The sequence below is a fragment of the Bos indicus genome, chromosome 10 (assembly GCF_029378745.1).
Source record: "Bos indicus isolate NIAB-ARS_2022 breed Sahiwal x Tharparkar chromosome 10, NIAB-ARS_B.indTharparkar_mat_pri_1.0, whole genome shotgun sequence".
NCBI lineage: Eukaryota > Metazoa > Chordata > Mammalia > Artiodactyla > Bovidae > Bos > Bos indicus.
In genome coordinates this window covers 75,934,374-75,960,438 of record NC_091769.1, presented here as the reverse complement: position 1 = coordinate 75,960,438, position 26,065 = coordinate 75,934,374, and the positions used below count along the sequence as shown (strand labels likewise).

General features: G+C 39.2%; 1 protein-coding gene across 9 annotated transcripts in view; it reads right to left on the bottom strand.

Moving 5' to 3' along the window:
- SYNE2 (spectrin repeat containing nuclear envelope protein 2) overlaps positions 1 to 26,065 on the bottom strand; it is a 325,236-nt gene that overhangs the window by 233,857 nt on the left and 65,314 nt on the right. For all 9 annotated transcript variants that reach the window (XM_070796701.1, XM_070796700.1, XM_019969038.2 and 6 more), the window contains 6 exons: positions 11,996 to 12,057; positions 10,696 to 10,791; positions 10,512 to 10,589; positions 10,331 to 10,423; positions 3,884 to 4,065; positions 1,433 to 1,629 (listed from right to left, as the gene is read on the bottom strand). In XM_070796701.1, the coding sequence (XP_070652802.1) occupies positions 1,433 to 1,629; positions 3,884 to 4,065; positions 10,331 to 10,423; positions 10,512 to 10,589; positions 10,696 to 10,791; positions 11,996 to 12,057 (708 nt within the window). The remainder of the gene's footprint in view (positions 1 to 1,432; positions 1,630 to 3,883; positions 4,066 to 10,330; positions 10,424 to 10,511; positions 10,590 to 10,695; positions 10,792 to 11,995; positions 12,058 to 26,065) is intronic.

Below are 26,065 nucleotides of genomic sequence, written 5' to 3'. Positions count from 1 at the left end.
CTGATGTCAGAACTGTACCGGTTCAGCAACTGCAACCAGAGGCTGGCTACAGATGGATATAAGAGTTTGGCAAAAATCATCATAGGCATCTGGGGGCTATATGGAAGTTCTAATAAAGTGCATCATATATTTTTATTTGTAAATTGTGCTACACATCCTTTAAACATGTGTGTATATAACACATACACACACATACACACGTACATACCTGTTTCAGAGAGCCTAATATTAAACACTGACGTACACACCCCTGTTGTTGAGCCAAGACTAGAATTTGTACCTCTTGACCTGTTAGTTCATTGTAACTCTCACCACATGCCATTTTTATGACCTTACTGGTGCTTTGTTTTTTTGTTTGTTTTAATAAATAAATAAATAAGCTTTGGATACATTATGAAGGGGCTTCCCAGGTGGCGCTGGTGGGAAAGAACCCTCCTGCCAATGCAGGAGACATAAGGTTTGATCCCTAGGTCAAGAAGATCCCCTGGAGGAGGGCATGGCAATCCAGTCCAGTATTCTTGCCTGGAGAATCCCATGGACAGAGGAGCCTGGTGGGCTACGTCCACAGGACCACAAACAGTCAGACACAACTGAAGGAACTTAGCACGCACATTGGGAAACGATGCAATCCAAAGTACAGTGCTTTTCCAGAAGTGAATTTTTTAAATCTTAGTTTCATGAAGTTAAATATAACCTGATAATTATCTCTTTGAGTATAGCCAGTATTTGGGATTTTGCTACTGTTGTTAACCATCCAACAAAACTGAGCACAGTCAACGGCAAAGCTGGACCCGCCACAGAGGAAGAGACGGAAAGTAGCTTCTGTCCTCACAGAGGTCCAGCTTTAACTAGGAAAGGGAACAGGAAAAGGGAGGTACAGAGACAACAGACAACTCAAGTGAAGAGTGTCATTCGCTCAGCCATCTCTGACTCTGTGACCCCATGGACTGTAGCCCACCAGGCTCCACCGTCCATGGGATTCTCCAGGCAAGAGTACTGGAGTGCGTTGCCATGCTCTTCTCCAGGGGATCTTTCCGACCCAGGGATTGAACCCTGGTTTCTCCCAATGCAGGCAGACTCTTTACCATCTGAGCCACCTAGACAACTCAAAGTAATATCTTACTTGAGAAATTTTAGAAAAGAATTATCAAATCAAGGAGGCCACAATACAGAACACAATAAAAGAAAATTAAGACAAAGACTCACATTATTCCACAAAACAGCATCATTGGCTTTCAGCTATGACATCATCCCTGCAAGTACTAAGTCTAAGTAATTGGTAGAAATTCTTAATTTCATGAAATTTAAAAGAGTTTAAAGTTAAACCCTCCAGGACTTAAATATCACGCTGTTATGTTTGCTCATATGTGGATACTATTTTCAAATCCTCTTCACACTGGACATTGTTTCAAAAAGAAAGAAGCTTCTTTACCTTCTGGTTCCAGCATTTTGGGGATTTTTAATTCTTGTTCTGCAATTCTGAAGGCCTCTTTCAGATTGTCTCTGTTGGATCTATGCTTCACACTCTTCATGTCAATCAGGTCTGGTCGCAAGGCATGAATGACAGCCAGGAAAGCCATCCCATTTCTCCAGCTTGACTTAAAATCTGTCACATTGACAGATTCATACCTGTCACAAAAGAATAAAAACATTAAAAATACTATTTAAAAGACTATACCAAAGTACCTCTAATCTATTCATCAGGACTTAAATTTCAGCAAATCAAATTATGTCAGTCAATCTAGAAAAGTATTTTATTTTAATCATAAGATCAAATTAAAGTAAAATGTCAAGTTTGATAAGGCTCACGACACTACAAAATATTGGTTCTCAAAGTGTGGCCCCTGGCCCAGCAGTAATAGCTTCACTTGGACTGCAGGTAGAAATTCTCAGGCCCAACCCCAGGTCTACCTGAATCATACTCTGGAAGTGGGCCTGAAATCTGTCTTTAAAAGTCCTTCACATGACAGTGATACTCAAATTTAATGCTCTTCATTCAACAATCTGTTGGCTTGACTGTTTGGATCTCTATGAACCATTAAGTTCTTTTCACTGGAAGAAATAATTTTATTTCTCATTGGAAAAAATTAAACAATATTTTGTGCCAAGTCAATGGTCAATAGTTCACTGGATAGATGACTGCCTTTGTCACTCTTCTGCTTAGAATGGATTATGAATGAATGAATAAACAAAATGTAGCATGTTCATAAAATGAAATATTTAGTCCAAAAAGTAACAAAATTCTGACACATGCTATAACATGGAGGAAACTTAGGGATATGATGCTGAATGAAATAAGCCAGTCACAGAAGGAAAACTGCTACATGATTCCACTCATATAAGGAAACTTGCAGAATGAAATTCACTGATAAAGAAAGTAGACCTCTGGTGGCCAGAGGCTGAAGGGAAGGTGGGGTTGGGAGGTGTTAAACAGTTACAGAGCTTTCGTTTCACAAGATGAAAAAAGTTCTGCAGACAGTTAGCAGTGATGGTTACACAACTGTGAATGTACTTAATGTCACTGAACTGTACCCTTAAAAATTGTTAAAGTGGTAAATTTTGCTATGTATATTTTATCACAATAAAAAACTATTCGGAAAAAAACATCATAGTTTGTATTATATTTAGAATAACATCGCTCACTCTGGCCCACAAGGCCTTACAAGCTTTGGCTCCTCCTGACCTCTCCCGTCTTTCTATCTCTCCTTTCTTACAATGCTGCAGTGTGGCCGGACCACACTGACTCCATTTTGTCAGCTTCAGCTTAGGCCTGCTAGTCCCATCCCCTCTTCTCTCTGCATGACCGGGCTTGGCCTGCTCACGAGGAATATGCCCAAGCCAGGTAAGTTCCCCATCAACTTTTTCTCTTGCCTTCATCTGATATGAAAACCGGAAGAATGCCTTTTGCTGACACAGATGGTTAATGGTCAAGACCCCCAGGGAGAGCAAAAAACCCCTGGTTCCTGTTGGTGCAGACATACCTCTCTCTTCGTAATTGATTCTGTTTTTTAGCTTTGGCCCCTTTAAATCCCCCTGTACCCCTTTTAGGGGCACGGAGTGCCTCTGGATCCCTGTCTGCCTGATCCTGCCTGTAAATGACCCACAATAAACTTCATAATTGCACTTTATGGAGTTGCCCACTTCGTTCCTCAGTCTTAAAAGTTCCTTTTCAGTTCAGAGGCTATTTTTCAGCATCTCCACCTTCCAACACATAGCAACACCAGCCTCATTCCTGTTTCTCGATAGCCCTTTTAATCCTTCTGCCTGGACACTCTCCCCAATCTTCATATACTTCAAGCCATCTCTTCAGGTCTCAGCTCAACGGTCTCCTCAGAAAGGCACTCCATGATCACCTCAGATAAAGGAAATCCTCTTCCTACCCCTGACATTTTCAACCGTAAGTCCTTCCTAACTTTATTGTCAACTATACCGTGAACACATATAAGGCTAAAATTAAGAGAATACACAGTCAACTAAAACAGTCTTGACTTTTAAAGAACTCCCAGCATGGTAAAACTTTTTAAAATCTAAATCCACCTTCCAGATGCATAAGGGAATTGTGCCTAACGAAAAGGATATTTGAAGACTACTTTATTTGTATACCATAACGGGCCACCTATACATGGGCATGGGAGTGAGATAAGTTACTCAGGTGATACCACCTTCTGGTCTTTAAAACCAAGAGTGGCTGAGCTCGCAGACATCTACATGTGAAAAATTCAATGCGAGAAGGAGAGAGTGAGCATTTTCTTCTTCTGACAGGGAAGTTTTCAGGTAGCTGTCACACCTATTTGGCCAGATTTTCAGACCTGGAGGTCAGTAAGGTTATGTTGGTGGGTACAGCTACCCTGTGTGTCTCCCCTGGTCACAGCAAGCTACTTACGAGGCACACTGCTCCTGAGCCCACTGGAGAAGAGCCTTCTTTGCAGACATCCGCCATCTTTCTTGGACTTTGGAGCATTTCTTGGCTGGAGGACTTGAGGTAGGAGAGGAGTCAACTGCACTCACACTGTCCAGGGAAGGCTGACTGTAATTGCCAGGAAGAGTCCGGGCAAGCTCCTCAATCTAAGGAAGACATAATCATTGTTAATGTGTACGGAATCATAAGTTAGCAGCACTGAGACAAAACCTTCAGCCAAAACAAGATCTAAAAAGTATCATTTAACGGTAACAGTTTACTTGTGGTAAAATGAGCACCGCACAAGTCCCTGAACAATGCCATTTGGCATCCGGGGCTACACTTTGGTTTTCTTTCAGTGGACTACTGAAGGCAGGCATCTATTCACCACCCCCACCATGCTTACAGAGCACTACACTGGTGCTCAACATATGTCAATCAAAACTCAACTGAGCTTACTTGAGCTAGTCAAGAAAATTTCTGGAGAGACTGGGTCAATTAAAATGTACCCTTGATTATAAACAATTAAAAAACAAATATACATATAGGAAAAAATAATCAAACACATGGAGATGTTAAGTTTCAAGAGAGAAAAAAATCCCTCTTACATATATTAAAAATAACCTCATTGATCATTTCAGAAATCTAATTGTATACAGCAAGAAGACAGTGTTTTCACTCGTAACGCAGGCAAAAGTTTTTAAAAGATAACAGTAATGAATATTCATATATTGCTGGAAACACATAAATTGATTCAGATTTCTTGGATGGCAATATGATAATACCTACAGAAAATGTTAAAAGACAAATCTAGAAACAGCTGTGTTATTGAAAGATGTACACTTTTTTCCAATAATTTCAGATTTCCCAAATAACCATTAATAGTAGGTGTGACCAACACAATGAACAAACCTGATCTGGTTTGCAAACTGCCTTGCACCTAAAATAGGACCCAGTGCATGTGTATTTATATAAATATATTTATGTAAATATAGACTATTTACCAAAATTGACATGCTGAGCCATAAAGCCAGCCATAGAAATTTTGAAGGACTGAAATAATTCAGATTATATTTTCTGACCATACTGAAATTAAACTAGAACTTAATGAAGATATAAAAAATAAACTTCAAATATTTAGAAATTAAGTCATAGATTGTTATAGAACCCATCAGTCAAATGAGAAATCATAATGAAAAATTTTAAATCTTTTGAACAGAACAAAAATGAAAATATTATATTCTTGGATTAAAAGATGCATTATTTAAGAGATGTCAACTTTTTCCAAATGATTTTATACTTTAATCAATCCTCATTAAAATTCCAGTAGGTTGTGTGTGTAAATTAACAATAAGCTTACCCAATGGTATATCTCAATTACATCTCAATAAAAAAAATATTATATGGAGATACAAAGAGCAGAGAAGCCAAGGTAATCTTGATAAACAAGTAGGACAGCACACTATCAGATATCAAGACTGACTGTACAGCTAAAGAAATTAATCTAGTATAGACTTGGTACAAGGATAAATAATGGGACAGAACAATCTGAAAATGGAGCCATACCTACATGACTACTTGATTTATGAAGGTGATACTATAGCGTAGTAGGAAAATGAAGGTCTCTTCAATTAATGTTGGACACGTGGACACGTGAAGCGGGAGAAAGGGGAGGGTTGGATGAACTGGGAGAGTAGCACTGACAATATATACACCACCACGTGTAAAACAGATAGCTGCAGAAAGCTGCTGTATAGCACAGGGAGCTCAGCTCGGTGCTCTGTGATGACCTAGAGGGCTGGGAGGGAGGGAGGCTCAAGAAGGAGGGGTATATGTATACTTATGACTGATTCATGATGTTGTACAGCAGAAACCAACACATGCAAAGCAATTTTCCTCCAATTGAAAAAAAAGAGAAAAGCACAGGAAGTGCAGACACTTGCTATCACAGCAAACAGAAGACAAAAAGTGTTCTGGAAATGAGAAAGTTATTCTGCACACAATTGCTTTAAAGTTGCCTAGTAATTATACTAGATGTGTTTAGTATCTTTCAAGACCCTTATGTAAAGAAACATTTTTTTCTTCCTTATATATCCTAATTATTGGGAAAATGTGATATTTGTTCATTCCCCTGCAAAAAGTGTCAGTTTCTGTAAGTTAAGATTTTTAATGCTTATCAATGTCCTTGGTAATCCCTAACTCAAGTCAAGTTCTCAGTAAAGCAAGGGGAAAAAAAAAATTAGTGTTGGGTCAACTGGATAGCCATATGGAAAAAGTAAATCTTGATTGCTTTAACATAACATATTCACACAAATCAATTTATTCTCCTTTTTAACTCTGTATTGAAGTATATTTGATTTACAATGTTGTATTAGTTTCCGGTATACAGACAAACCAATTCATTCCTGAAAGACTGCAGATCTCAATGTAACATGTGAAATAATTAAGCTTTTAGAGATGTGCTGTCCAATATGATAGCCACTAGCCACATGTGACTATTTAATTTTTAAATTTAATTTCTCAGACATATTAGCAACACTTTAAGAGTTCAATAGCCATAGGTTGCTAGTATCTATTATTCTGTACAGTACAAGTATAGAACATTCCCATTATTGCAGAAAGTTCTACTGGAAAGAACTATTCTAGAAAGTAAGAGAATATCTCCATGATATTGGCAATGGGCAAGAATTCTTTAAAAGACATAAAAAGTACTAGCCACCAGAAAACAAAAGAAGCTGATAAATTTGAACTACATTAAAAATATGAATGTCTGTTAATTAAAGGATTGAAAAGGCAAGTCACAGAGTCAGAGAAGATATTTGCAATTTATATATATACCCAACAAAGGACTTAGATCCAGAATATATTTTAAAACTTCTATAAATCATTACACATAGCAGAATACCTAAAATAAATGTTTTTTTTTAATGTCAAGTATTAGTGAGAATGGTTCCAAATAGGAAAGGAGTATGTCAAGGCTGTATATTGTCACCCTGCTTATTTAACTTACATGCAGAGTACATCATGAGAAACGCTGGGCTGGAAGAAACACAAGCTGGAATCAAGATTGCCGGGAGAAATATCAATACCCTCAGATATGCAGATGACACCACCCTTATGGCAGAAAGTGAAGAGGAACTCAAAAGCCTCTTGATGAAAGTGAGAGAGTAAAAAAGTTTGCTTAAAGCTCAACATTCAGAAAACTAAGATCATGGCATCTGGTCCCATTGCTTCATGGGAAATAGATGGGGAAACAGTGGAAAGTGTCAGACTTTATTTTTTTGGGCTCCAAAATCACTGCAGATGGTGACTGCAGCCATGAAATTAAAAGATGCTTACTCCTTGGAAGGAAAGTTATGACCAACCTAGATAGCATATTGAAAAGCAGAGACATTACTTTGCCAACAAAGGTCCATCTAGTCAAGGCTATGGTTTTTCCAGTGGTCATGTATGGATGTGAGAGTTGGACTGTGAAGAAGGCTGAGCGCTGAAGAATTGATGCTTTTGAACTTCGGTGTTGGAGAAGACCCTTGAGAGTCCCTTGGACTGCAAGGAGATCCAATCAGTCCATCCTAAAGGAGATCAGTCCTGGGTATTCATTGGAAGAACTGATGCTGAAGCTGAAACTCCAGTACTTTGGCCACCTCATGTGAAGAGCTGACTCACTGGAAAAGACTCTGATGCTAGGAGGGATTGGGGGCAGGAGGAGAAGGGGACAACAGAGAATGAATAGCTGGATGGCACCACCGACTCAATGGACATGAGTTTGGGTGAACTCTGGGAGTTGATCATGGACATGGAGGCCTGGCATGCTGTGATTCATGGGGTTGCAAAGAGCTGGACACGACTGAGAGACTGAACTGAACTGAACTGAACTGATTAGTGAGAATTGGCACAAAGAATTCTCAAACTATGATAACAGTGCAAATCAGAAAAAGTTCAAAAAACTGTTGGGCAGTGATCTACTGAAGCTAGAGATCATATGCCCTACAGCTTAGCAGTTAACAGTCCTAGATAAATATGCAACAGAAATGAGGCCACCAAAGGCACCAAATGGCATATACAAGAACGTTCTTAGCAGCTTTATTTGTAACAGCTTAAAACTAGCAACAAAAGAAATGTGCATCAACAGCAGAATGGTAAATAGGTTCTAGAATATTCACGCACTGGTATATTCATACACAGCAATGAAAAGGAAAGACGCTAAGAGGATGAATCTCACAGACGTGATGTTAAAGAAAATGAATCAGATACAGAAGAGTATTATATAGTGTATGCAAAAGAATTCAGTTATAATTCCCTTTATATTGTGTTTAAAATGGTAAACTAACCAATGATAAAGATCAAAGTAGTGGTTATCTAAAGGGAAGGAGAGCAGAGACTGGGAGAAGAACCTGGGGCTCTGACATGCTGGCCATGTTCTATCTTTCTATCTTCAGTTACATGGTGGTTACATGGATGTGTTTAATTTATGAAAATTCATCAAGCTCTACACTTAAGATTTGTGCCTTTTTCTCTGTGTGTGTTATACTCTTACCAAAATTTCATTTACAATATTAAAACAAAATTTTAAAAAGCTTTTATTTTGCAAACTTTATGGACCAAGAATGCTGTTTCGAGGAATTTGGCCCATAGGAATGATTAAGATTATATGCAAAAGTTTTATCTTAAGGATAAATTTTTTGGAGTTGCTTAGTCACAAAAAACTGTGAGCATTTTGAGAGTCCATTAATGAAATATATGCTTTACTATAGAACACCATGCTTCCATTATAATATATATAAACCCAGAAAGATGATAATTAGGATAACTCGAAAACAATATGGAGAGCACAATCCTATTTTGTTTAAGACAGACATGCACGAATATATATATTAATTCCTGCTATATTATGTCATGAGGACTGTACATCAAATTAATTGAAGTGGTTATCTGTGAGTGGTGAAATTCTAGATGACTTTCTTTTTATTATCTATGTTGAAATTTTAATTATATTTCAAATACCCTAAAAAGTATGGAAAAATATTTAACATGCCTATGAATTATTAAATTTTAACATTTTACCACATTTAGTTCATAATTTTAAAGAAACAAAACACAGTTTGAGCCTCTATCTTTGTGCATTCAATTCCATTTCCTTCCCTTCCCAGAGGAAAAAACTCCAAATCCTAAATTTAGTTTTCATCATCCTCATGCATATTATTCTACTATATCTACAAATACAGGTAATCAGATATGATACAAAACCTCCCTTTGCAAATGATACAAAGTCTATTTTGTACCAACTATAGATATACTGCTGCTAAGTCACTTCAGTCTCGGCCGACTCTGTGCGACCCCATAGACGGCAGCCCACCAGGCTCCCCCGTCCCTGGGATTCTCCAGGCAAGAACACTGGAGTGGGTTGCCATTTCCTTCTCCAATGCATGAAAGTGAAAAGTGAAAGTGAAGTCACTCAGTCGTGTCCGACCCTCAGCGACCCCATGGACTGCAGCTTACTAGGCTGCTTCATCCATGGGATTTTCCAGGCAAGAGTACTCGAGTGGGGTGCCACTGCCTTCTCCTATAGGTATACAGAAATGATACAAAGTCTCATTTTGTTTGAAATTTTATATAAATTAGTTATGTTACTTTCTATTTTTCCTAAAATAAGCACTTGCTTTCCATATAATTTTTTAAAATTTTTTTATTATTATCATTTTTTTTACTTTACAATATTGTATTGGTTTTGCCATACATCAACATGCATCCGCCACGGGTGTACGGATATAAATTCCCCATATAATTTTTAAAGTTATTTTTAAAGTAATTATGGAGATAACCTACATGTAAACTTTTTAAGTAGCTCCAGAAAACATGCACTAATTCAAAATTCCAGGCCTGAAAGTATGTATTTATCAATCCTAAGTGTCATAAAGTCAGGACTCTAATCATCTTATTTGCTATTATTTTCTTAGTGTCCTAGCACAAAAGCAAGCACATAGTAGGTGCTCAAAAATACTCATGGAATGCAAGAAAAGTTATGAGTCAGTCTTGGGACAGAACTAGACATTGCAGGACTATTAGAACAGACAAGGGACCTCAAAAATGGGGAGATTTTTACCAAGTTTAGTGGGTTAGTTTTCCAGAATTTACTCCAAAAGCTTCCTATTCTCTCTTCTGCCAGAGTAAACAAAAATTTACCACGGCAAGTCCTATTCAGGCTGGGGCTGATACATATATGCTATTTCAGTATATCATGATAATTTAGCATTCAATTTTCAATTGAAGAGTAACGTAAGTGACAAAAGGTCAGCTATATGGTTTTCACCTGAAAAGACTTCCAAAGGGGCCCATTTCTAAAGAAGCTCCAGCGTCGTCCCACTTTTGCGCTACACTTATTTTATACCGTGGTAATTAGAAGAGGAACACTTTTCATATCAAACTACTCACATGAAAGTGCAGTATAATTGTCCAAATGAGGCCAAGAACAATGGATGGGTTTCCATCTATGATATCAGTAACATGAATATTTATTAGCTTGATCTGGAAAAGAAAAATGCAGGTTAGAAAAGAGAAAATATTTCACAGCATTAATCTCCCCAACTAATTTTCATGTGAATTTCATACTCACTGATTGGTTTTGTAGGAATGTCAGAGCATTTTCTATATTGATTCTACACTGGAATGTATTAGATCCTTTATCTCGAGGCTGAGATTCAAGCAAAATATATTACTCAGAAATGTGATTTTTTTTTAATCCACAAAATTTCTTAATGTCGTTTTAAAAGCTTGCCGACTTAATTTTAAAAACTTACCAACTGCTGTCCTGAGAGTACTTCCAGCAGGTCCAGGAGGACATGCCCCTTTTTAATGTCTGTGAACAGGTCTGTTACAACTGAGGGAGGGGTGTGCTACCAAAGGTCACGAGAAAAGTAATTGTTAACAGTTTGGAACAACAACATGGTAACATTAAGAATCTCATAAATGTGCTTTAGGATCTCTGCAAAAGCTAAGATTCGGTAGCGATTTTCTTCTTAATTAACAGGATGATAGAAAACACACAAAGTTCCACATCCAAACATGTTAAGGAAAGAAGTGAACTTAACTCACAGTAGATTTCCAATCTACTGTGTTCCAAACACAACACCCTTTCAGCTTTCACTGAGAGCTTAAAACCTGTGCGAAGTGGCATTCAAGATAGTCAGAATCAGCCAGTAGTGACCCATTTGGAGAGGAGGTTACATTTCTGAAATAACCTGTTTATGAATTGATTCTTTTTAGAACTACAAGCATTGGGCTAGGATGGGTGGCCTGTGAGAGAGGCTCATTCATTTTTGTATCTAGGTTACTCCAGGCACTTGGCACCACTGAGAGCCAGGGTGACACAGAGATTAAGATCAAGGTCTCGGGTCCAGACTGCCTGGGTTTGCATCCCAGTGTGATCACTCATGGCTTCCCTGGTGGCTCAGATGGTAAAGAATCTGCCTGCAATGCGAGAAGCCCAGAGTCGATCCCTGGGTCAGGAAGATACCCTGGAGTAAGAAATGGCAACCCACTCCGGTAGGCTTGCCTGGAGAATTCCATGGACAGAGGAGCCTGGTGGGCTTCATGAGCCCATGCATGGGGTTGCATGAGCAGCTAACACTACACTACTACATTATCACTTGTAAGCTGTGGGACCTTCGAGAAGTCACACAACTTCTCTGTGCCTTACATTCCTTGTTTTTTAAATAGAAACAATACTATCTATATCATGGGATGTTGCAAATTCAATGAAATGTAATGAGTAGTCAGTACATTTAAAGAACTTAACAGTGTCTAACATAACAGTCAATATATAGGACTTCCATTATAATTGCATTTGATAAAACAGATGTTGCTGCTTTAAATATTTTATAGCACTGTCTCCCACATCCTTAACAGAAGTGGCCAAGTGCCCCCTTTTAGTGTTAGGAAAGAATAACAAATATATCAAAACAGAATACCAAAGATCAAGGTTACATTCAACACACATTTTCAGTCTGTCACCATTGCCATTTTGGAGACCAAAACAGGAGAGAACAGGAGGAATCACTTAAATATATTTTTAGCTTGATTTGCTCTGTTTTTCCTCACCTTTGCCAACTGTGAGTTTATCCAGCAGGTGAAGGTTTTCTTCTGAGTGTCTTCCTGTTCCGCTGTTTAAAAAGGACACCGGCAGTTAGAAAATGAGAAGCCTCAGAAGCCATTTGAACAAATCAGAGCATTAAAGGTCTGTCACTCTGGGAATGTGCGTGTGTCTCACAATCTTATAAACTTTCTTGGAATTTAGTCTAAATTTCAGATGTTTTTCCAAGAAATGTTTTGGAAATAACATGTTGATATGAGATTTTTTTCAAACCCACAGATTAACTGCAAGAGACAATGGTTTTTTAATACTTTTTACTGACAAAAGAATTAAGCCCCTACATAACCTTGACAGGGCTGTACAAAGACCTGTAAAGAAGAAAAAAAAAAAGTTGATAATCCTAAAGGACTTGCAGTCTAAGCCAACAACACTTGGAATGTCAGATAAACCCAGAACACCTGAAAACATCCTAAAGGCTCATAAAGTCGTGGCAGTTTAGTTTTGACATTTATCATGAAGAATATATTGCCACTGAATTCACCATAAATGAGCTGCAATTAGAGTCAGAGACCTGAGTTCAAATCCTGCCTCTGTTACTGAGTAGCTGTGGGACATGGAGCAGGTTCCTCGTGGGCAGTACACACTGCGAGAGACTGTTAGTGATTCACTCGAAGTGAACGGACCTTGGCAACGAGGAAACACAGAGCAAGTGCCAGCTCTCATTCTGACTAACCGGGAAGAGGGTCCCAGGAAAGATCTGAACACTCGAGGTGGGTCTTCTCTTCCTTCCCGGGGCAAGAGAGAGCCCTACACCGACACCATGCTTCCCCTACACTCTGACTTCCTCCTACATCACAAGCTGCCATTGCTCTTTCTCTCACACTTCATATCCAAAGCCTCAGGAAATCCTCTTAGGTCCACCTTCAAAATACATCCAGAATATGACCACTTCTCCCACCTTCACTATAACGATCCTGGTCCATGTTAACTCAGATCAGGAAACCGCTCTGCTCCAAACTGTGCAAGGGCTCCTCACTTCACTCCTTAAAATGGCTACAAGCCCCACACCACCTGCCCTCTGCCCTCACCCCACCATCTTCCTTATGCTCATTCCACTCCAGCCATTCTGGCCTACCTGGTTTTTTGTTTATTTGTTTGTTTTTTCAAATTTCTCCAGACACATTCCCACCTGAGGGCTTTTGCACTGCTCTCTTTTCTTCCAGGAATACTCTTACTACAGCTATCCCCACAAGCTAACTCCCTCATCTCCTTCAAATCTTGGTTTAAGTGGCACTCATCTGTAAAGGTCTATTCTGACCATTCTAGTTTAAACTGTAACAACCCTTCTTCTGCCTGTGGTCCGGCTTGATTTTTTTTTTTCTACAGTACTTATCACCTTTAACATCCTATGTAAGCTACATATGTAGTATTGTTGTTCAGTCGCTCAGTTGTGACCCACTCTTTGTGAACCCATGGACTGCAGCATGCCAGGCTTCCCTGTCCTTCCACCATCTCTTGGAGTTTGCTCAAACTCATGGCCATTGAATCGATGACACCATTTATCCATCTCATCCTCTACCACCCTCTTCTCCTCCTGCCCTTAATCCTTCCCAGCATCAAGGTCTTTCCCAACGAGTCGGCTCTTCGTATCAGGTGGCCAAAGTACTGGAGCTTCAGCTTCAGCATCGGTCCTTCCAATGACTATTCAGGGTTGATTCCATTTAGGACTGACTGGTTTGATCTCCTTGCTGTCAAAGGGACTGTCAAGAGTCTGTTCCAGCACCACAGTTCATCAGTTCTTCAGTGCTCAGCCTTCTTTATATTCTAACTATCACCATGTGTACATGACTACTGGAAAAACCATAGCTTTGACTATACAGACCTTTGTCAGTAAAGTGATGTCTCTGCTTTTTAATACGCTAAGTTTGTCATAGCTTTTCTTCTAAGAAGCAACAGTCTTTTAATTTCATGACTGAAGTCACCATCTGCAGTGATTTTGGAGCCCAAGAAAATAAAGTCCGTCACTGTTGTCTTTTCTTCCCCCATCTATTTGCCATGAGTTGATGGGAACAGATGCCATAATCTTTGTTTTTTGAATGTTGAGTTTTAAGAAAGCTTTTTCACTCTCCTCTTTCACCCTCATCAAGAGGCTCTTTAGTTCCTCTTCACTTTCTGCCATAAGGGTGGTGTCATCTGCATATCTGAGGTTATTTGATATTTCTCCCAGCAATCTTGATTCCAGCTTGTGCTTCATCCAGTCCAGCATTTCACGAGATGTACTCTGCATATAAGTTAAATAAGCAGGGTGACAATATACAACCTTGACATGTTCCTTTTCTGATTTTGAAACAGTCTGTTGTTCCATGTCTGGTTCTAACTGCTGCTTCTTGATTTGCGTACAGGTTTCTCAGGAGGCAGGTAAGGTGGTCTGGTATTCCCATCTCTTTCAGAATATTCCACAGTTTGTTGTGATCCACACAGTCAAAGGCTTTAGCGTAGTCAATGAAGCAGAAGTAGATGTTTTTTGGAATTCCTTTGATTTTTCGATGATCTAACGGATGTTGGCAATTTGATCTCTGGTTCCTCTACTGTTTCTAAATCCAGCTTGAACATCTGGAAGTTTTTGGTTCACATACTTTTGAAGCCTGACTTAAAGGATGTTGAGCATGACCTTGCCAGCATGTGAAATGAGTGCAATTGCGCGGTAGTTTGAGCATTCTTTGGCATTGCTGTTCTTTGGGATTGGAATGAAAACTAAACTTTTCCAGTCCTGTGGCCACTGCTGAGTTTTCCAAATTTGCTGACATATTGAGTGCAGCACTTTCACAGCATCATCTTTTAGGATTTGAAATAGCTCAGCTGGAATTCCATCATCTCCACTAGCTTTGTTTGTAGTAATGCTTCCTAAGGCCCATTTGACTTCACACTCCAGGATTTCTGGCTCTAAGTGAGTGATCACACCATCATGGTTATCCAGGTCATTAAGACCTTTTTTGTACAGTTATTCTGCATATTTTTGCCACCACTTCTTAATATCTTCTGCTTCTGTTAGGTCCTTACCGTTTCTGTCCTTTATTGTGCCCATCTTTGCAATAAATGCAAATAAATAAAATGTTCCCTTGGTGTCTCTAATTTTCTTGAAGAGATCTCTAATCTTTTCCATTCTATTGTTTTCCTCTATTTCTTTGCATTGTTCATTTAAGAAGGCTTTCTTATCTCTCTTTGCTCTTCTTTGGAACTCTGTATTCTGAGGGGTATATATTTCCTTGTCTCCTTTGCCTTTCACTTCTTTTCTCAGCTAGGCCTTCTCAGACAACCCATTTTGCCTTGCTGCCTATCTTTTTCTTGGGGATGGTTTTGATCACCACTTCCTGTACAATGTTACAAACCTCTGTCCACAGTTTTTCAGGCACTCTGTATATCATGTATGTTGTAGGTTTATCATTTAATGTCTTGCTCTTCTCACAATAGAATTTAAGCAACACATAAGCAAGATGTTTCATCTGTGAAACATTCCAGGGCCTGGAAGAGTCTGGCCAGATTCTAAATAAATATTTGCTAAAAGAGTAGGAATAACAATAATTTTTCTAATTATTATTGTTATATTTTATTTACTCTATACTGAGAAGGTCAAATCTACCTTTATGTGTTTGCATTCCTTCTTTGAAAAGCTGACTGTTCTATCTTCTAAAACACTATTTTCCTTTGACTCTTCCCATTCACCCCTATTAATCTCTAACACGGTTAAATTGAAATGGTTGACATGACACCTAGTTTGAGTTCTTAAAAATGTTTTAATCTGATGAGAGCTCAGGGTGAGAAAATGAAGAGAACCTGAGTAAATGGAATTTTAGGGTCTTTATAATTATAACTAGAGATTAAAGATGCACTGAACCTTGGTGGATTTCCTCAACTTTTTAAATCCATTTCATTTTTTCTGTATTACCAGCTGAAATTAGTTGTAGCTCATTTACACCTTAAAGGGTGCTCAATAATTGAGCACCCAATCTATAATCTACACAAACAAATATAAAATAACCAAAAATTTTACGTAATTTGATTAACATCTAATAAAAACAAGGAGAAAAACAGTAAGATGAGCAGTCAGTACAAATCCCCACCCGGAACTCTACTGTTAGCAATTGAAATCTTCATGAAAAGCTTTAAAAAGGAAATTTCATGGCTTTTAATGAATGCGTTGTCCAAATCCAGGATACTTGGTCATCCTGGAAATCAGAAACTTTCAAATGCAACAAGGACCCTTTGCTAACAGCAAACAAAGATGTCCCAGGTGTCATTAAACACCTTTATAACCACTTGATTGAATGCTTTGTCCTTGCCATGTCACTTATCCCTTGACACTCTTTCCCACACTTCCATACTGTCTTACCCTTGAAAAGTGCTGTTAATTCAACAGGAATCAGAGCCAAATAGCTCACCCTATGGCAGGATAAGTAACCTTTTGTTCTTTTCAAAGGTTGACCCATTGGGGAAAAAATAATTGAGATCTACATGCTTTAAAGCAACTTGATTTGAGTGGGTGAGATTTTATTAATGTTGGGTTTTATTTTTTAAACTTTCAGAGTAACTTTCTAACACAATAATAAAACTTTTCACAGAATGGCATGAAGAGAATAGGACCTTTTATTTTTTTATTCTATTTCTTTAATTTTTTAAATTTAATTTAATTTTATATTGGAGTACAGTTGTGTTAATTTCAGGGGGACAGCAAAATCATTCAGATATATATATATATATATACACACACACACACACACACACACACCTGTTCTTTTTCATATTCTTTTACCATATAGGTTATTAAACAGTATTGAATAGAGTTTCCTGTGCTATACAGTATTTGTTGATTATCTATTTTATATATAATAGTATATACATGTTAATCTCAACTTCCTAATTTATTCCTCCTCCCCACCTTTCCCCTTTGGTAACCATAAGTTTGTTTTCTAAGTCTGTGAGTCTATTTCTGTTTTGTAAATAAGTTCATATGTGTCATTTTTAGATTCCACATTTAAGTGATACCATAAGATAGTTGTCTTTCTTTGTCTGACTTACTTCACTTAGCATGATAATCTCTAGGGCCATTCATGCTGCTGCAAATGGCATTATTTCATTCTTTTTTATGGCTAAATAATGAGAATAGGACTTTTTAATCAGCAGACGTTAGGGATGGAAAAAAACAAAAGCAGAAAGAGAATAATAAAATCTACCATAATGATGAGTTTTTAAAAATACCAAGGAGTAGAGACAGTGAGAAATTCTGTCTCCTAATTTTTTTAAGGCAAATAAGAAATATGTATAAGGCAGGAAAATGTAGTCAGTGAATTTTATTCAGGCCCATATAGGTGTCCTTGATTATCATTCTTGGAAAAAATCTGGCTGAGTTTGAGAAAGGAGGCATAGAAGGAAAAGATTTTCTCTAGGTGTCATTACCATAAAAATAACATTTAATCCCTGAGTTTGTTCTTATTCAATCTGCCTTTTGTGAGCTAGCAACTCATATCTTTAGCTGGAGGGGAACTTAAATGAAAACAAATTGAGTTAAGCTCAATTAAAGAGGGTGGATTATAAATTCATTACTAAGCTCATTATAAAACTACCATGGCCACTGGGTCTCAGCAAGGTCCAGTTTCACAAAAGTTCATCTAAAATGTTGACTCCAGCAGTCCTTCCCATTATTAAAAGTCACCCAGGCATAAGAATCTCTAATTTACATTTTCACTAAAATACAGAGGAATGCATTACTACAATGTGGCTTCTCCAAGAATGTTCTCTACTGCATGAGATCACCAAGGAAGCTTTGTAATCTCCTTCTATCCAGGAATTTCCCTTTCTACTGGTGGATTACTGATTATAGGTTTACTGCACATGGCCCCAGATTTATTACTTGGATCTTTCATTCTCCTCATTAAAATCTTTTGATCATTCCCTAATTCCTTAATGAATTCTTAGTCTAACATTCTAGGTCACTCATAATCTGACTCTGATCAACTTTTTCCTGACTCATCTCCCATAACTTCTCCACTCATATCCTACTGCCCTAGCCAAACCAGAGTATCTACAGTCCCCCAATTGAGTTGCACTGTTTTCTGCATCAATATGCTATGTACCCTCTGGATTGGACAATTCTTCCATATCCCTCTGGACCCACAGAAACCCCAGCACCCAGCACATGGTGGGTGTTAGATCGACATTTGTTAAAATAAGACATATCCTGTTCAATGTTCCCTTTGCAAAACAGAAATAGTCTCTTCTGGCTCCGGCTTACCACAACACTTGTTGGATCTTTTTTTTTTTAATCTTTACCATTAGAAAGTATATAATCCTCATAAAACATTTTTTTCAAACAGTAATAGAATTCAAAGTTATTCTTAACTTCCCCAAACACCCACTTTCCTTGCCCTGAGACAACATTAATTAACAATCTCCTGTACATCCCTTCTAGATTAGGCAGGCAAAGAAAAGAAATTCTAAAGGGCAAGGATTGTTTGGATTGGTCACTGGGTCTCCAGCTCCAAGAAGTAAAAGACAGTCAAAACTTGTCGACTGAATGAATGAATCTATATGTAAATTAATTACTATACATGATATTTTTAAAGTTGATAATTCAAAATAAACATGATTTAGGTACACGATTTAAATCAGAAAAGCAGCTGTTGAACCATAAGAAAATTTTTAAAAGATCATAAACCTTCCACATCAACAGGAAGGAAGAAAATTATATCTGGCTAGTAAAAAGAACAAAGTAGATATATATGTGCCCGTGTGTGTGTGTGTGTGTGTGTGTGTATTTTCTTAAGTGAAAGAGAGCAAGTTATAAAGTAACGGGTTTATAATGATCCCATCTGTATTTTTATGACAGGATAGCTCCGTGAAAAAGTTTTGTTTCAGTCTTACGGTCATTACCGCTTGCTGCTCACATACTGCAGTCATGCACTGCACGTGGCTTCTCTCCTACTCAGTGTACAAACCTTAAAACTAAACTTTTATCCTTTTGTGCTTTTGCTTCCTCTTAACCCAGTGCCATGTAGAGAAGAGATACTCAGTAAATTTAGCTGACTGAAAGATTTAGTAAAGATGAAAAGACTGAGGCTCAAACTGACTTGTCGTTGCCTGGAGAAGAATTTATTGGCAACTGTTACTAGGCCTAGGTCTTATCCTAATCCTTGTTTTAAAAACCCCTGGGCAACTTTAGACACAGCTGGGGAGGGAAAGAGGGGGACACATGGAGAAAGTAGCATCAACATATATACACGATCATGTGTAAAACCGATAGCTGGTGAGAAGTTGCTGTATAACACGGGGAGACCAGTCTGGCACTCTGGGATGACCTAGGGAGTGGGATGGGGGAGAGGGGAGTATATATTTTATACATATAAAAATAATGTATAATTATGGTTGAGTCACGTTGCTGTGAGCAGGAACCAACACAACATTGTAAAAATTAAAAAACAACATAAACTCAAAAAAATAAAGTGAATAAATAAAAACCCCTGGGCAATTTCTTTCTCCTGCTAAGAAAATGTCTTGAACAAAAGACCATGTACTAATGAGACCCTGTTTCTCTCCCCTGAAACAATCCTGCCAACTCCCTTGTTAGTTGGGACAGCCACAGTAAGGATAAATAAATTCAGTAAGACAATAATACAACACATTTTAGCCACGTGTTCCAACAGCCATCCCAAAGAATCTTACCCAAGCTGTTATCCGATAGAAAGGGAACTAAAAACAATAAGGCCACCTCTTCTATTGTTTCTCAAGGAGATGATAACAAATAGAAATAAATGAAGAAACAAATTAAGAGAAAGAAAACACACAGGCATGCACAATCAAAACAAGAAAAGCCTAAAATATCTTAGGAATAAACAGGAAAAGGCCTGTGACTGAGCTACCAAAGGGGAGACTGTTAACCAATAGAGAAAGCAAGGCGACAACTTACAACACATTTTCTTGCAACGAACCATACGCCAAACAAAGAAGCAAGAAAGAAAAATAAACAGTACCAAGACTGAGGCCTTACTTACTGAATCAGAAGAGTGAGTTTAGAAGCTAAGTCTTTGCTAACATATCTTGTAAGCACAGTATGCAAACATGTCTCTACCTCAAAATTCTTTTCATTCAAGTACTTCCTCCCTGGAGAACCTACATTGTCGCTACGGAAAAGGAAAAAACAAGAAACAGCAATGGACTGTCAAACTAGCATTCCAGGACTGAAACCACACTCTACCTCCCTACTTCTCGCCAAACTTGCTCTCATCTGTGTTTTCGTCTCCTGGGTTTGACGCCACCATCTTTCATCAGCCCCAGGTACAGCCTATTGCCAAATCCTGCCAACTTTGCTCCACGTGGCTCTGGCAGATGCACGTCCCTCTCTACATCTGATGGCCCTCCTGCCTCGTCTACCATCAGCTCTGCTGCAGACCGCAGCCACGGCCAATCAAGTCGGCTCTGCTCCCTTCAATCTATTCTCCACTTCAACTAGTAAATCTGCCCACAGCACCTTTTCCACCTTCGGATGGTTTCTCTCTGCTCTGAGGATCAAAAGCAGAACGGCCTATGAAGCCCTGCGTGGTTCACCCACAGCGTCTCTCCAGCCTCAGCACATATTAACACTACCCTTTCCTGGTGCCCAGCGCTCCAGACACTCCATCTTCCTCCAGGACCTCTAGAAGTTATGTTCCTGCTGCCACACCTGTTTGTACCACGCTTCCCCTTCACGTACTTAACTTCTAATTACACACAGGGCTCAGCTCAATAGTTGCATCCCAAAGGAAACCTAAGCCGATTTGTCTTCCTCTACTACTTAAGCACTTGCTTCAACTTATAATCACTGACAAGGTTAAGAGCATGGACTCTAGAGGCAGACTACCTGAGTTTGATCCATGTTTGCCACACATACAAGCTGTGAGCCTCAGTCTTCTCATCTGTAAAATGGGGACAGCAGTGCCTACCTCAGAGTTGTTAAGAGGATTAAACACTTGTGATGTAGATCAGAGATCAGCAACTGATAACCCCAAAGGCCAAAGGTAGCCTATCGCCTATTTTTGTAAATAAAGTTATTTTGGAACACAGATACATTCATTTATTTACATATTGTCTGTAAAATGTACATATTGTCTGTTCATGCTAAAATGGCAAGTTGCATAGTTGTGGCAGAGACCATACGGACCTCCAAGTTAAAATATTTACTACTTTGTTCTTTGCAAAAAAAGGCTACCAATCCTTGGCCCAGCCTATGCTCGAGCTATACAAATGAATATTAGCTACAACATGGATGAGTGTTGAAATCATTATGCTAACCGAAAGAAGCCATCACGAAATACCACACAGTATATGATTCCATTTGTATGAAACATCCAGAACAGGACAATCTATAGACACAGAAAGTAGACCAGTGTTTGTTCAGGGCTGATACAAGGAGGAGGAGAAGGTTTTGGAATAATATTGAAAGGGTATGGGGTTTCTTTGGGGGTGGGGGGATGATAAAAACATTCTAAAATTAAGTGTGATGGTTGCACAACTTTGTGAGTATAGTAAAAATGACTGAATTGCACTATAAGTGGGTGAGCTGCATGGTATGTGAATCACATCTTGAATTATATCTCCATAATGCTGTTACCCCCAAAACAGCGGCTAAGACCTGTGAACTTCTTTGATTACTATCTGCTTCCTCGTTAGCCTGTGAGCCCCAGGAGAGCACAGGCCAACCCTGATTCTGCTCCTCATCTTGCGTGCAGTACGTACCCCTGTGCATTTCATGTTGTTCGGATTCAAAAAGTATTTGTTGGTTATCTGGCTGGAAGGTGCGAGTGGGGCTTTGCTGCTATTTTTCCCCAGTCAATCCAGAGATTTAAGGTCTCAGTTGGCTGGGAAACGCTGTGACACACAGCAAGGAATTTCTGCTCTGGGCCTTAGCATGTAGGATCCAGCCAGGTCGTGTAGCCACATGAGGCAACCGCGCCCTCATGCAAACACCTGAGACCTTCACACCGAGGCTTTTGTTTCCAGCCACTTGGAACACAGCTCCTGGCTCTCTGCAAAAACAAACTTTGCACTTCCAGCACATGAAAATGAGCCCGCAATGCAAATAACATGCCTAGGATCTGGGGTGCTTTTTGTTTCTCTTCTTTCTTACCCTCTTCTGACTCACCTGGGTTGCTCAATAAAAAATATCTGTGGAATGAATAAATCAAAGAGATGACCACATTTCTTTTAACACATATTTCTCACTCCCTACTACTTTTTAACAACCACATTAATACTGTGAGCACTTTTCTTCTGAAAATCACCTTCCTCTGAAGGTGTGAGCCTGAACACCTTCCATTTGAGCCAGCAGTCCAAACACCTCTGACTTCTGAGTTCAAAAGAGCCAGACTGAGCTAAAGGGATGGTGCTGTGGTTACAAATCTAGGATTCTTACACTTTTGAATGCCAGCTAATCAACTGGAGGTCAAAGGTTAAGTGCAGGGTTCTATGCCCCAATTCCCAGAGATTCTGACTGAGGGGGATCACACAGCTCACTCTGAGAAACCTCTCACTAAAGTAATTAGATGGGTTTATACGTGTGACTTATTCTGGAAAAAATACAAGGGAACAGGAAGGACCTAGCAAAAATAGTAATGAAATAATAAACTCTGAGATGTTAACATAATGAATTAATAACTCAAATATAAATCTATTCTAATTTATGGGGATCCTAAGACACACTTCAAGGGACTCAGAAGGCATGCCATGTCCAGGAATAAGTAGGACTCAAGGGTAAGGAACAATGAGACTATTTCCTTAAACTTTCTGGGAATGGTAACCCACTCCAGTATTCTTCCCTGCATGGTTAGAGGAGCCTGGCAGGCTACAGTCCATGGGATCCCAGAGATCGGACATGACTGAGCAAATAACATTTCATTTTCATTTCTAGTCAAGTGCTCAGGCAGGCATTCTGTAAATGAGTAAACTGTAGATACAAAAGATGAAGGATTTGTAGCCACTCATGCAATAAGCATTTATTGAAAATCTACTATGTCCTGGATACTGTGCTCTAGATGTCACATCTGGCTGAGAGAGAAATTCAAATCCAGATGCGTCTGATACCAAAATCCATGTTCTTTTCATTATAATTAAAAATCATCTGAAATGCCAGATCTATGTCTCCTCCAGCTACCACCCTATTTCTCTCCTCCCCTTCAAACCCGAACTTCTTGAAAGAATTGTCTACCCTGGCTGTCTTCACTTCCTCACCTACCACATGCTTCTCAACCCACAAAAATCTGGCATCTACCCCTGCCTCTCCACTTAATTCTCAGCTGGGCCACTTATAATATGCCCACTGCTAACCTCATGGATACTTGTCAGTATTTTTTGGACTCCTGAAACTTTATTTACTACCCTCTCCTTCTTGAAATATTCTCTTAGGATTCCATGATACCACACTCAGCTGGTTTTCTTTCTACTTGTCTGGACACCCCTTTCAAGCCCTACTATGGGTTTGTTTGGCTTCTTTTATCTCTGGAATGTTCTGGCTAGGCCCTTCTTCTCTTTCTCTAGATTCTGTCATCTACTCCCACGGAACAAATTACCATTTATACACTCATCACTTCCCATCTTTACCTTCAGCCCAGGTGTCCATTTCTCCTGAGCTGTGTGTATGTTTACCCCACTATCTTCTGGGTATCTCCACTTCATTATTTCAGGGACACTCCAAACTCAACATTTCCAGAACTGAGTTACCATCTCAACCAACTCCCTCTGCCACCAAAGTTGTTCTGCATCTTTTCCCCAGTGCATGGCTCCATCGTTTGTTCGTTTGCTGAAGAATAAACCTGAGTCATCTTTGATACTTGCTACTCCCTCCCTTTCCCACACCCACTCAATCAAAAAGCCCTGATAATTATCTCAATAAAACTGAAATAAAGTAAAAAATTTTTCATATGACATCCCTTATACGTGGATCCTAAAAAAAAAAAAAAAAAAGAGGGGGTACAAATCAACTTATTTACAAAATAGAAGTAGAGTCATGGATGTAGAAAACAAATGTATGGCTACATGGCATACATGCCCCCCAGGGCATGAAGGGGAAGGAATAAATTGGGAGATTGGAACTGGCATATACACACTATTATATATAGAATACATAACTAATAAGGACATAGTGTATAGCTCAGGGAATTCTACTCAATACTCTGTAATGGCCTATATGGGAAAAGAATTAAAAAAAAAAAGTGTGGATATGTGTATATGTATAACTGATTCCTGATGGCTTCCCTGCTGGCTCAGATGGTAAAGCGTCTGCCTGCAATTCGGGAGACCCAGGTTCGATCCTGGGTTGGGAAGATCCTCTGGAGAAGAAAATGGCAACCCACTCCAGTACTCTTGCCGGGAGCCGGCATATTGCATATTGAGTGCATATTGCATATTGAGTGCAGCACTTTTCAGGATCTGGAATAGCTCAACTGGAATTCTATCACTGCCGGTAGCCAGCGTGAGGAACTCCGCCCATGACAAAGGTCATGAGGAAGGAGGCTCGGCATACGCAAAGGCGGGATCGAGCTTCAGGAGTCCCCCTGGAAATTCTCGAGCATATACCCCCAAAACCAGAATCTGCCTACTTTCTGCTTTGTGCTTTCACCTACACCTCTGACTTTACGGGGGGCTGTCCCCCACTACCTCTCTGAAAAAAGTTAGCTTATAGCTCCAGTTAATAATTCCTGGGTGTGACAGTGTTTCAACCTACAAACTCCCTTGGAAGTCCTCTAGCCTGCCTGAATAGGTTTTTCCGGCCACATGTGATTGCTCAGAGCCTCCAAACTGTGAGAGGCATGAGATGTTCTAAACTGTCTAAATACAGATTCCTTTGAGCAGTCAAAAGATTGATTAGAAATTGTATTGGTGAAGGGATTTTCACTTGTTGGGCCAATGTTTGCTGCTAAGTCTCCATATCCCTTACCTGCTGTGTCCCTGGCAGTGTATTGATTAATATAATTGGTGTAAATAGTAGCTTTAATGTTTGTAACCTGGGACCCTTGAGTTAATTCTTTTTCTTGTTATAGCCCACCACACCTTTGCTCTGTAGGAATGCAACTTTATCTAATGCTTTTTGGAGGCTGGCGCCTGACTTGAGAATAATCACCTTTAGAGAAAAAGGCCTCCGGGCCAGAAGATGATGCAAATCACCTAAACTTTTGCATATGATAAGTTTGCAGGAAGAAAGCCTGGCTTACTGCAGGACTCTACCCCTTCCCCCATTATCCTCTATGCATAACTTAAGGTATAAAAACTACTTTGGAAAATAAAGTGCGGGCCTTGTTCACCGAAACTTGGTCTCACCATGTCATTCTTTCTCTTACCTTCTGGCTGAATTATTCAGCCTCTTTTCTCCACTGAATTTCTTCACTGAGCTATCCTCATTCTATTACTCTTTATATCCTTAATTAACGTTTAATTAAGCAGTTGTTTCCTGATCCTCGCCGACGCCGTCCCCGCTTCGAATACCCTGGATCAGCCGGGGCTGGTCCCCGGCATACTCTAGTCTGGAAAATTCCATGGATGAGGAGCCTGGTAGGCCACAGTCCACGGTCACAAAGAGTCGGACACGACTGAGCGACTTCACACTTTTACTATGACTGATTCACTTTGCCGTGCCCCTGAAACTAACACCACACTGTAAATCAACTATACTCCAGTCAAAATTTTAAAAATAAATAAATAAAATAAAAATTTTTAAATTTCAAAGCTCTGAAAATTGGGCCTATTGGATATCTCTGGATACCCATTTCTCTCTATTTGTACTGGCGCCTCCTAGATCAGGACACGATTATGTCTCAGTTAGACTTTGGTAACAGCTCCCCCTAGGTGATTTCTGCATCACCAGTTCTGAATAAGCTTCTACTCAGAATGCTTCTGTTGCCTTCTCTTGGTCTTAAGAAAAATGTCAAACCTCTGTACACTTACATGACTTCAGTTTTTAAAAAAATTTTAGTGTATTTATTGAATTTGTTACAATATTGTTTCTGTTTTATGTTTTGGTTTTTTTTGGCTGAAGGCATGTGGGATCCTAGCTCCTC